This window comes from Semicossyphus pulcher, unplaced genomic scaffold (genome assembly GCF_022749685.1).
Source record: "Semicossyphus pulcher isolate SPU_LCO1_2020_fin unplaced genomic scaffold, fSemPul1.0.p SCAF_12, whole genome shotgun sequence".
In the NCBI taxonomy this organism is placed as follows: Eukaryota; Metazoa; Chordata; class Actinopteri; order Labriformes; family Labridae; genus Semicossyphus; species Semicossyphus pulcher.
Window position 1 is genome coordinate 23,847,136 of NW_027211626.1, and position 12,645 is coordinate 23,859,780.

At 39.3% G+C, this 12,645-nt stretch overlaps 1 protein-coding gene across 1 annotated transcript in view; it reads right to left on the bottom strand.

Moving 5' to 3' along the window:
* Nucleotides 1-12,645, bottom strand: part of shtn1 (shootin 1) — a 34,882-nt gene that overhangs the window by 3,479 nt on the left and 18,758 nt on the right. Inside the window, exons 6-14 of the mRNA XM_069659099.1 lie at nucleotides 11,903-12,000; nucleotides 10,710-10,791; nucleotides 10,509-10,603; nucleotides 10,260-10,406; nucleotides 8,102-8,255; nucleotides 7,697-7,817; nucleotides 6,187-6,269; nucleotides 3,432-3,535; nucleotides 170-220 (exon numbers count right to left, since the gene is read on the bottom strand). Of these exons, the coding sequence (XP_069515200.1) occupies nucleotides 170-220; nucleotides 3,432-3,535; nucleotides 6,187-6,269; nucleotides 7,697-7,817; nucleotides 8,102-8,255; nucleotides 10,260-10,406; nucleotides 10,509-10,603; nucleotides 10,710-10,791; nucleotides 11,903-12,000 (935 nt within the window). The remainder of the gene's footprint in view (nucleotides 1-169; nucleotides 221-3,431; nucleotides 3,536-6,186; nucleotides 6,270-7,696; nucleotides 7,818-8,101; nucleotides 8,256-10,259; nucleotides 10,407-10,508; nucleotides 10,604-10,709; nucleotides 10,792-11,902; nucleotides 12,001-12,645) is intronic.

The following is a 12,645-nucleotide window of genomic DNA, read 5'->3' on the forward strand; positions in this document are numbered from 1 at the left end:
CTTTCCAACCTTAGTAGAATTGTATTATATTTTAACATTACATTTCGGTGTGAGCACATCTATATACAGTGTAGAAAACAAAGGCTCTCCCCCCAGTGTAAACACACAGAAAGTTCAACTGGTAAAAGACGGTTTGTAAGGACATTTGATTGTTTTAAAGTCCCATTACCATGATTCCTTTAAGTTCCTGATAGGCAGAATTAGAGGGCAGCCTCTCCATCTGATAAAAGGAAAATAGCAGGAAAGAGATGGCTTTGGTAAATAAACAGCAGTCTGACACATTATACTTATTTTTCCTCATTCAGCACTTAGAGGCTAAACTGCACCTCTTACCACAGAGACGAGACACTGTAGGCAAGCACGCAGACGTATGCTTTCTACAAGAAGCAAATGTGTAAACACACAATCATTTTGAGTCACGTCAATTTTCCCATCCTCATTATTTATAATTACCTCGTAGAGCAGGTCCTAATGCTATCTAATTTGGCTGAGTTGTTGTGGCGGAGGAACACACAGACTAAAAGATGTCTTGGCCATATGTCATGTTTTATCAAAACAAGCAGCTCCCAGATAATCCCACACACTGATGGATTTAAGAGCACTGAACAATACACGCTGACGTCTGCAGCCAGTGGTTTAGTTTGGTGATTTCAACAGAGATGACAACACATTTTCTGTCACAATCACGGCCAAAATCACACACATGCACTTTCTTTAATGACTCCCCAGTTTCATGTTTTCATGCCTTTCACTTTCCTGCTTACTTTCTGCAGGTGGCGCCCTTTATTTTGTCAGTCTGAAGCAGTGAATGTTTTCACGTCTCCCCCTGTGCTCCATGAGCCACACACAGAGGTCCACAACAAAAAGGCCTCTAGTGTCTCAGTGGTGTACACTGTTGGAAAGACCAGCAGCCACATGCGCTTCTGACATCAGGATACTCATCACAGTTAACTCACACAATTTTGCTCACCACTGACATCCATCAGCCTAACAAGACTATATTTACCTCACCAGCTGCTGGCAGACGTCTCACTACATCTTTGTCTTAGTGTTTCACTTCTTTGAGCGGCTTCTTTAAACAACTCCAATTCTGTGTGCATGAAACAAAATGCTTTGATCTAAAATGTGATTTTGCTCAATATATTCCCAGAGATATGTAACCCTAGCCCTAGTTCTTTATGTCACTATTTATGGCCTGCTGTGTGTCTATAATATCTCTTTTACTTTAAAGTGTGGCTAACATAATTCACATACTTTATTATACCCTAATTTCTAATTTCACTAAAATACTTAGCATCAGTGTTGTCACTTCATGGCACAGACGTAGCCAATGTGACGGTTACCTGCTATAGTACTTTATGGACTACTGTTCTGTGGCCTTGAGTTTAGTTATTTTTGGGAGCCATAAGAGACTGTATTTGAACCAGAGGGTCGAGCTGGAGAGTAGAGAGCAGTTACCAATGCTAAGTTATTAGCTAAAGCTAGCGCTGGGTTGGTATTCAAGTTGCATCCATAATAATAAGCATTCACTGTAAGTGTGTTTTCAATTTGGATGCAAACTTTGGTTACAGAAAATCTGTTTTACAAAATGAACATCATGCTGAGATGAACCATGAACTGCTTACTGAGGTAATAAGTACAGTTAGAAGCAAGGTCATTTTTTCATGCTCTGCTTTGAAACTTTGAAACATTTTTAACCCGGTGGAGTCGCCCCCTGCAATGACCAACGATGCAGGTTTATGCCACTTATGGATTGGCTTTGCTTTTCAGACCCCGTGGCTATATACAGTACTGATATACAGTTTATGTGTTGTTGACATTAATCTTAGTTTACATTAATATTGTAACACAATGGGCCTCATCAAAGAAGCGATATACGAACACATTTTCTTATCCTTCTTATTTTGTTGGTACCCATTGATTTAGATTGGATTCAACAATATTTTCTTTTTTTTTTGCTCTTCTCTTAGATAAGAGAAAATTATAATTGGGCTAAAGAGATACTTTTGGTCAATTGATCAAAATTTTGACTATAAAAACCCTTGGATGCGTGTGTGCTTTCTGCTACTGAATGGCTTACATACTGCTGTTAGATGCTTTGGTCATCCAAGCCTTACGCAGAGAGCGCACTGACAGAGATCAATACAATTAAAAAAGATACAAATTAACCTCCGTAAAATATCCTCCAGGCTCTGCTTAGATATCTGTTAATTAGATTGGTGGGGATGTAAGGTCACAGTGACCTTGACCTTTGACCACCATCAGTTCATCCCAAGCGGCAACCTCCGGTGTTGAAAAATGAAGCCAATGCGGAAGTGCAAAAAACTGCAGCTCCTCGAGTGGCCACTTGAGGCTGGCTCCAGAAAACATGAGATAACATTACAGCAGGTGGGAAAATGTTTACAGCAGAAATAAACATGTTTACAGCCTGGTACAAAAAACGGTTTTGTTATAAATAGCTAATTTTATTGTTCAAGATAACTGTACGGGGGGTGAATTTTTTTATAACACACTCTTTAATTATATTAAGCCTTAAATCATAGGGGACGGCTCACTTGATTGACAGGTGGATCCTGCTGGCTGTCTGCTAGACGTCAACACAGACACAGACACTGAGCTTAACTTCACCTGTTTGTGTTGTTGGAGACTTTTGGGGATTTTTTCATTCAAAGTTTGGACAAATAATCTCTGTGTGGGATTTATGGAACTTTATGGCCGTGCAAGAAGTCTGAGCTCCAGCCCTTCAGTGAGTTAAATGCTAATGTTATGTATTGAAATATTTTTAGCACTATGTAAAAGGTATACTGTGCTCGCTTTAGCTGCTTGTTAGCCTGTTCAGTGTTTATCAAACATTTATTTATCCGTCGGCCAGTAAATAGGAGTCAGGAGTTGTTGGCTTTTCCCCGGAGAGATTACAGCGGACTGCAGTGATGAGAAGATCGGTTATTTTAAGTTTCCCGTTACGTGTCGGCTCGCCGAATCTCCTCCTGGCAAAGTCAAACTAGCTCATTCATGATTTATACAGTCTATGGCTTATAACCACTAGCTACGCTGAGGAGCATATAGCCTAGCTTCATAGTCATAGCTGGCTGATTCATGCGGCCCGCCCATAGTCCTCAGCCATAGGCTTTAGCTCGGTCGCGCTCCGCCTCTTTGCCTGCCTCTGGAATAGCCGGATCTGGCATTTCCAATATGGCGACCCCCAGCGCCGGCGCAATTCGGGATTCAAAACGCTTCTTCAGAAACCAATGGGTGACGTCACTGAGACTACGTCCATTATTTATACAGTCTATAGTTCATCCTTGAGTCAAAGTGGATGTTTTGTGGAATCTGCAGATATTCCCTCCATGACAGGGAGAGGACGGATAACCTGATAACCCAATAAAAACACAAACGTTCACGGATACATTTAAGGGGAATATTAAAGTTACCCGTCTCCTGGTCCTGGTGGGAGACTGGCTGACAGGTCGAAGCTGAACGCCTCTTTTGATCCTTTGCATCATTTCGTCCACAGCCTGCTGCCTGACGTCCACGTCTGTGAGAGACACATCAAGCAAAAAGATTTCACCAACAAGCTCGAGGCTTTAATTGTCCTTTTAACAGACACGACACATATTTAGCGGTTTCACAAATTCTAAATGGGAGTCTGCCTGGGAAACAGTGCCAAGAACCAAAGTGAGTTTAAATGATTTTGAGAGGTACCAGGCACTGCGTAATCCACAGGCGTCATTAGCCCTGCACTTGAAATATAGCTCATTTGAATTTAAAAGCCCCCAGGACCAATCAATAAAGTTTAGTTGGAGAAACTCCAGATTTTCCCTCCTAATTATACCAGAAGTATTGACTTGAATTGTATTAATGTCAATCCTGATTTATAACAGGAGCAGCAGAGCTTCAAAGTCACATCCGCGTGTTACCAGAAGAGAACAGTAAAAAGCATTTAGACAGCTGATGCAAACAGAGACGTGCTGAAAATCGGCTTCAGTCATGAAACCATTAATAATCACTGCCATGGCAGCTTATTTTGCGGCATTCAAAGTACACCTCCAGGGTTCAGAGCATTTGAAGAATGTAAGGTCACCAAAGACATTCTGTAATAAATTTGGTCTCTGTGTATAAAAAACACAAACAATATTTAGCAATTTGTCATCCGAAAGTTTTGCGAGGATAAGAGAGTTTCTCAAGTTCACAAGATGGGAACAAATGAATCTAATTCTGCAGTAATGCAGCCCATTGACAAAGAAATGTGAATACTTAATTTTCTAACATAGAACATTCAGCGGACCACACAATGGATCCATTGTCACTAAAATGTCTTTAAAATGTCACACAAAAACTATTCGTGTACAAGAAATAGTGAAATATTTTCCTCCAAAGTGCTTGGAAAGAGACTATTATTCTGGTGTCAGAGTCGAAGATCCTTGGGTGGCACCCATTCAGCACTGTATGTTATTTCAACAAATACCCCGCGCATAGTGCTCAATTCAGGCCTCATATATTCATAAAACTATTTAACAAAATGAGAACTCAGTGTATCCTGCTCAGTCAACACGGACGCCCCACCTGATCCAACAAGTCAAGGCTTCCCTTTTGTTTGCACAAATTGAAGAATTTAACACGTTGGCCGAATAGGCCAACGATAAAGATCGGAGTTTTAATTTCAAATGCACCACTTCCTACATCATTTGTCCTTCTACACAAAAGCAGCTTCCATTTGCAAAAGACAAGGAAAAAGGATTAAATCTGAAAGGCACAAACGAATTCAGAGCCTGATCCCCTGCAGTGACAGGATGAGAAACAGCAGCTTGAAAACAACAAAAACAAGAAAAGACAGGCTTAATGTTTGAATTTTAAGATGGGATGAGTTACAGGATGGGGACATTAATACAGCAGTCCCGTCATTCTCATCACTCAGAAGACAAAAGATAATTTATTCACACAAAGAAGTGAACATGAATATTTGCATACTGAAGCAAGTGGTGTCAGTTCAAACAGTAAAGATTGCAAATCCACCTTCTTTCCATCAAGACAGAAACAACTGCTTTTATCACGTGTTGGAAAAAGCTGATGAAGTCGGTACAGCTGGGACACGTTTTCTTAACAAGGATTTTATGGCCATTTTTAATTTATATGTACTTATTTATTGTAGTGACTCAAATGTTGTGTCACTAACATACTGTGATGCAACATTTGAGTCACTTTTTATTTTGCGTCCCTGAGAAAGAAGAAGTCAATTTAAAATAAGCCAAGATTTTATTTATATACAGCCAAATAATAACAGAAGTTACCCCATGGCACTTCACTTTAAACTGACCAAACAATTGCACCGTGAAAAAGCTCTGTGCAACATTGGCAGGGAAAAACCTCCCTTTGTAGAGACAGAGATACAAAGTGCACACAGATCAGCTTTTAGTTTCTACGCTCCTCTGCTGTGGAACAAGCTACCTGAGGCTTTCTCAATCAGTATTTTATTTACTCCTACATTCACTTAACTTCTCATCTAATTGTACTTAATTATTTTAATTGATATTTAATTGATTTTATGTTTTAATCTATTACCTAATTCTTTTTGCTTGATCAATATTAAATAACTTCCATACAATTTTAAAATGGGGAAGGTTGAATATTATAATAATATAATATATATATATATATATATATATATATATATATATATAATATAAAAAGGCGATTCTAATACTTAATGTGTTAGAAATTGTCCTTGGGGAAGTAAGCATATACAAGTGTAGCGTTCTGACCGGACCTGCACTTATATCTTAATATATTTTGTTATCTATGTTTTGCTTTGTGTCACATTTCTTTTAATGTTCTTAATGCTCTGTTCTTTCATCTGTGTAAAGCACTTTGAATTGCTTTATGTATGAATGGTGCTCTATAGATAATCTTGCCTTGCCTTACAGAGAAAGGACAGAGGGGGATAGATATTCCACTTGTTGCTATACATACAACAGTCACATTTAAACAGGTTGAAAAATAAAACTACAATAAATCTCTTAACTGCTCGCACTGTGTATACTTTCATAATGGTGCATGACTTTAGCACAAAAAATAAAGACCTGCATCAGATGACAAAGTTTACCTTCCAGTCAATCCAAGTGGAAAGTTCTTCCATAACATGATATTAACAGATTAATCAGACTACATGTTTACTACAATGTTTTTTACCTGGTGTCTTGACAGAGTCCTGGTCCACCAGTGGGATGTCAGTAGTGATGTTTCTTCTCTTTCGGATCAACGACAACAGCGAACTACAGGGTAAGAACAAGACGAGATTAGCTGGTCATAATTCAGGCAGCTGCCTCACCTTGACCATCCGACAGTCATGTAAAGGTTTAGAAAAAATAAAGGTTTTAATAATAATTATGCAGAAGCTTTTTCTCGTAATTTGCTTTTAAGTTCTCATCATTGTTTTATACAAAGTTTTATCTCCGGTATTTAAACTTTTTACTGTTTTTATTTTTTGTATTACTTTCTACCGTCCTTGTCTTTTAAAATTGTATTTGTTGTTGTCAATTTCTGTTCTATTTTTCTGTCCGTTTGTTCCTTTGTGAAGCACGTTGGGTTGTATGCTTGTATGTATGAAAGGTAAATAAAGTTGAGTTAAGTTAAGTTGGTATTGCATGCATGGCAAGATGTCATCATTTCAAAGTTTTTTATTTATTTTATATTTTACTTTATCGACCAGATAGCAGCCAGTCACACTACCGCCGATGCCGGAACGACTTCACCCCACCATTCCGCCTCTGTAGGTTTTACATAAAAGACGGAACATAACAGAGGCGTAATAATCCCACCTTGAACTGGCAGTGCAAAAGGGGCTAATGATTACTTGTACTTAGTGAGTGGTAACGGGGACGTTTCCCTTGCGGATTACTGTGATTTTAACATGAGTTTCACGACAAATCTAGTTCACTATGTTTCGTTCTGTATGGGAAAAATGAGGCGAGTCACTGGGATAGATAGTGAGTTTACTGCGTCCTTTTAAATTTTACTGTCTACTTACTTTACTTACTAACGTCACTGGAGTTAGAGAGTCACTGATTTACACACATTTCATCACTGTCTCACAGCAGTCTATGAATTATTCAAGTATTTTTCTTGCCTTCAACACAAACGAGTATGTGTATCATTACGCATGACTGCATTACATGGTCTTAGCGCAAATAACATGCCTTAAGGAAGACCCCTGTTGTGTCCTGTCTGAAACTAAAAATTCATTTTCATGTTTAGCCCCAAACTCTGATCCTTTCCTGAATTTAACCAAGTAGTTTAGATCCCTTAACCTCACAAAAAGCACAGCTTAGTTATGTTTAGTCACCAAAACTACTCGGTTAGAAATGGTTTCTGTTAAAACACAAATCAAGAAAATTATAAAAGACGGAAGTGAAGTCACATAATGATTGTCTGCAGAAATTATAGTATTATTCCACCAACCAAGCGGACTTTGTGCCTCTAAATGGTGCGTCAAGTAAGTAAAGACTTGTCATGCAAGGCAAAAAATATACTTTGATTTGATTGTTTTAAAATCTGTGCTGACTGACATGATAATAAGAGTGAAAAGAGCCATAAGACCAGGTCGCACAATTTCTGTATTCTAGTCTTTGAATTGTAAAAAGTTTCAAGCGAAATTGCAGAAGAGTATAATATCTCTGCGTACTATTGGATGTGATCAAACCTGAGTGGGTTGGAGGGCGGGGGGGCCGGAGCCGGAGGAGGTGGAGGTGGTGGGGGAGGTGGAGGAGCTGGAGCTGGGGGCGGGTTGGTAGCTGCCTGCAGTTTCTTCTGGAGCTCCTCAACTGGCCAATGCAACAAACACAGTTAGAGTACACAAACAGCAACACAACAGAAAGGGAGACTATTGTAGTCCAGACTCTGACAGAACAGCTAATGGACTTCTAGTACAACAAAAGACCTGAAGAGAATCTCATGGTCATTCTTTAAAGCAGATGGGGCCTGTTTGGATTGTTGTAGCCTACACACACAGTGCTCCATCTACAGTGCTGATTCTGCATTGTCCTCTATAGGAAATAGTGTAAAGCCCCACAATGAGTCCAAGAAATATACCTCTAACTGTCTTCACCTGTAAAGCGCAGATCTTTGACCTCCACTTCAGTCTTGGAGCATTTGTCGCGGTAATCCGTCTTCTCCTCCTCCACAAGCTCAAGTTTACGCCTCAGTGCAGTCAGCTCCTTCTGAGTCTCACTGCTCCTCAGCGTCTCCTCCATCTGCTTAATCTGAGGACGAACGAACCAGAACATTCACTCATAGTTTTTACCAAAAAGCGCCTGTACAGTATGGAGCATGAACCTCCTGCTTAGCATGAACAAACTATTAGATTCAGATTATCGATTCAGTTTTATAATATTTACATGTTCCATTAAAAGACATTTCCCTTTTTACACAAGAAAAATGTAAAACTATACAATGATAATATGAATGTTTCGATTCTACTGTCTAGCCGACAAAAAAACGTAGCTCTGCAGCATTTTGTTGGCTGCAGGTCCTGTAGTGATGATCTCACATAAGTAGCATTGGGTAGCTGCCAGGTGACATTCAGTCATCTGCTCCCCAACCCCAGTTCCTTAACCAGTGTTTTAATTGTTCCTCAAATGAAGGGTATGGTTCACCTCCACCCCAGCACCAGCAGAGATCAGTGATCCCACTCAGCTCTAATTGTTTTCCATCAGTGCCCGAGAAGGTGGGAGGGAGCTAGAGGCAACGCTGCTGCTTTTAATTATTAATCTGGCAGGTCACAGCCCGAGGTTTTACGGGCATGACCTGTGATTATTCACCAGGCATTCCCCCTCTATGTAATTAACCACATCAATAATTCTTGTTTTGATGCATATTTATTATAAGCATTGCAGATGCACAGGGATGGGTTACATATGTAACCATTTTTATATTTTTTAGGTTTTTAATGAGTAAATGTGAATTAAAAGTGTCACAGCGTGATGTGTTACATACATGCATGCATGGACTTAAAGTAATAATCTCGAAGGTTTTCATCTAAATAAATGTCTGTTATGTCACTATTTATCGCCAAATGTCACAATTGAGCCTGTGGTCCACTGATGAAAGCCTTTGCATTTGCAGTATCATGGATGGGGTGTCTGTGGCGACTTTGTGGTAAAAATCACAAGCGGCGCCCAGTTAGTGACACGTTTTCTATCAGCCAGCAGTGGTTGGTCTGCCAGAGAGGGTAGGTGGAGCTAAGGGGCTGCTTTTCCAGTCTCTGCAAGTGTTGCGAGTAAACAGTAATCTGCTATGGCTGAACAAACAAAGAACAGATCGATGACTACAGATACAACTTCAAAAATAAGCGAAAATGACGCTCGGATGAAGGCAAACAGTCTAAAAAGGAAGGCGACCGTCAGCGAGGAAAATAAAGAGTTACAACCGGAGCCAAGCGTGGACGTCACACATGCAACACTGTCTGGAAAGTGTGCTCCCGCAATTACAGCTTATTGCCATAGGTGCCACCAAAGAGAACGAAACTAAGACTCGAGATTATAACTTTAATGAGCACATCAGAATTCATCAGTTTGTGTAACTCCGAGTCTCAAAAACCTTTTCACACAAAGATTGAGCTTTTTTTTTTAAACTAAACTCCTTTAACAAAAAACCATGGTTGAGCTGATAAAAGGATCATGGTGGTCATGTTTACTACAGACTGAAGTCTGGCCTTTTACTTAATCTGCAATTACTAACAAAACACTATTATTGTTAGTATCAGTGTTCTAGCATGCTCTCAAATTCTCAGTTCCTTTTCTATTTTAAGTGTTTCTATTTCAAGGTTGTTTCAGGAAACTCATCAGGTATATTTCTTCTCCCAAGACTACAAGAGGGTTATTTCAGATATTATGCCCAGTTCTTGTAACCAGAGGCCTTTCTATGATTGATTACTTCAATAACAATATAGTGATTGGCACTCGTGTAGCAGTTACTGTCCAATAAGTGAGCAGGCTGACATTTTAGCCGATTAAAAAATTGCCTTCAACTTGGGCCGGGTTTTGCCTTTTAAAAGAACTGCACATTGAGAATGATATTAAACGAATAAGAACAAATACCAAGTGCTCATGAGTTATGAATGGGAACACAAACATCTCAGAGGCAGGCTTAACTTTTATATGCGTGCATTCTGTACAGTCTTTACATCCAAAAATGAAAGGTGACCTTCATGTGTGATGCTACAACTATGAATGAATCCAGTTTGTGCATCAGCTGTGTACACAGACCTGCTCCTGGTGCTCCAGCTTCTGAGACTCCAGATCTGTGGTCAGTCTGGTGACCTGGCTGAGGGCTTCATGCAGAGCTTGACTGGGCGAGGAGCTCTGCATCAGGATCTGACTCTGTCTCTTCAGCTGCTTTTGCTCGACGACCATCTGAAGAAATGAACAAGACAAAGAAAATGTAGATTCCAACAAATAGTCAAATCATCACACACAGAACAAAGAGAAATGTAAAGAGCTGCTGTGAAAAGTTACCGATCGGGCAAACTTCTCTGCCTCTGTCCTCAGGTCACGCTCCAGGTTCAAGGTGTCCTGTAAGGCCTCAAATTCCTCCACAGCAAACTGAGACACTGAGACAAGATTTCCACATTAGATTATTTGTGCCTTAAACCTTAAAGAGCAGCACGTGCTTTACAATACATTGGAGACATTGGATTACTTGTGAGCCCCTCATACCTCTGTTATATTTGCCCAGGAGCTTCTTTTGCTTCAATGTCTCAGATATCAAAACTGTGTTATCATGCTTCTCTTTCATCAGCTGCAAATGTAAAAGGAGATGAAGTAGAGAAACATTACAGAGAATACAAAAAAGTTTGTTTTAGGAGTTATATTTCATAGTAAATACTGTCTGTATCAAAATGCAGATGACAAGCCAGCACTTTTTTCAGACCAGATTCCCGTGGCAACTGGACCAAAACAGTGATTTTCTTCATCTTCAGACATCTTTCTAAATGAAAGTGTTGTTCTTCATGCAACAACTGGTTTTTAATGTATTTCACAAGTGAACAACATACTTTTTAAAATCAAAATATACTCTGCACTTAACTTGAAACTTTGATTTAGTTTCTGTCCGCCTCTATTTGTAAACCCACATGAATTAAAATCACCTCTAAGCTTTGAGCCAGGCCAGCCAAGTAGCTTGAGCAACACACAGGCCACACAGCTCGCCCCAGCCTGCTGGGTCCACAGAGGCAGCCTTTCAGCTCCAGTGCTTCTGTATAGCCGCTTCGGGGTTGCTGTTGCCAACCCTCTCTCTTTACATTGAGTTTATAGTGACCATATATAATGTTTCACTTTGCTTCGATATACATTTTTTATCGTTACTTTGTTGAATCAGAAATCTGAAACGGATACAGGAATTTTTTTTGTGGAATATTCTACGTATGCAAATTGAAACTGATTAAAAGGTGAAATCTTTCTGTCATGATGTCACAGTTTTTCTCAATTGCTTTGGCACATTTCTCAAAACGTTTTCAAAGTTCTCAGTACTATAGATTCATTTCCCAAAACAGCTCATACGTGCAGCAAAAGAAGTAAGATATAATGTACATTGAGTGGGTTGTTATAGCGGATTATTACACTGCTGTGTTGAATACTTGATTCTGATTGGTCACTTACAGCATTCTAAGGTCTGCTGTTTCTCTATAGCAGACTGCTGCCATGATGTACAGACTGCTACTACGGACACAGCTCTGATCACTGTCTGGAGAAGTAAACTTGTGTGCAGATTTCATTGTGAGGACAGTTTCACCTCTACTCACCTCGTCTTTGTATCTCATAGCTTTCAACAATTTGGTTTACATGGATGCATGATCATTAAAAATGTGTTTCATGTGGAATCTGAGTGCAAATAAAACAAAGAAACATACTGCTTCTCTGGTTTCCTCCAGTTGCTCTCTCGCTGCCTCTAGATCAGCAACTGCCTGATCTTTCTCCTTTAGTGTGAATTCCAACTTACTTTGAAGCTCTGAAACAAAATCAAAGCAGTGTTTAACTTGAGCACATTTCATACTGAATCTATTTGCATTACAGTTGACACATATAAATCTGCAGTACAACCAAGGTTAGTGTGATCAACCTTAAACAATCGTTGAGGAAATAGTTATATCGCAATTACAGAGTATCAGGGGGTATCAAAACACATCATGTGGTCAAGTTCAAGATTCTGGATTGTTTTTAGATTGTGAATATTCAATAAACGGTGCAGTACAGTGGTGAGAAAACAGGTGAATATACGGTATTAGCAATTCATTTTATATGTGATATATGAGGTAAATATAATGGGTATGAATATTAACAGATGTATTATTGTTATTCAAAGAAGTATTGTCAGCCACCACTTCATGTGTTAATTGCATTAAAATTTAGGAATTCCTGCACCCAGGAAACTTGAAAAAACACTTTTGTTGTGAATTTTTTGAAATTACACAGACATTAAATCTGCTAATAAAAAGCAGCTCACAGCAGGACCACACGGAGACATTTAGGAGGGTACTTAACAGAAAAAGGTCGCTGACATGTAAAATTGTTTCTCTGGTGAGATGGAATGCCCTTTGTTAAGTAGGAGAAGTATTCAGATGGATAAAACTCTCACATAAAATGCTACAAATTT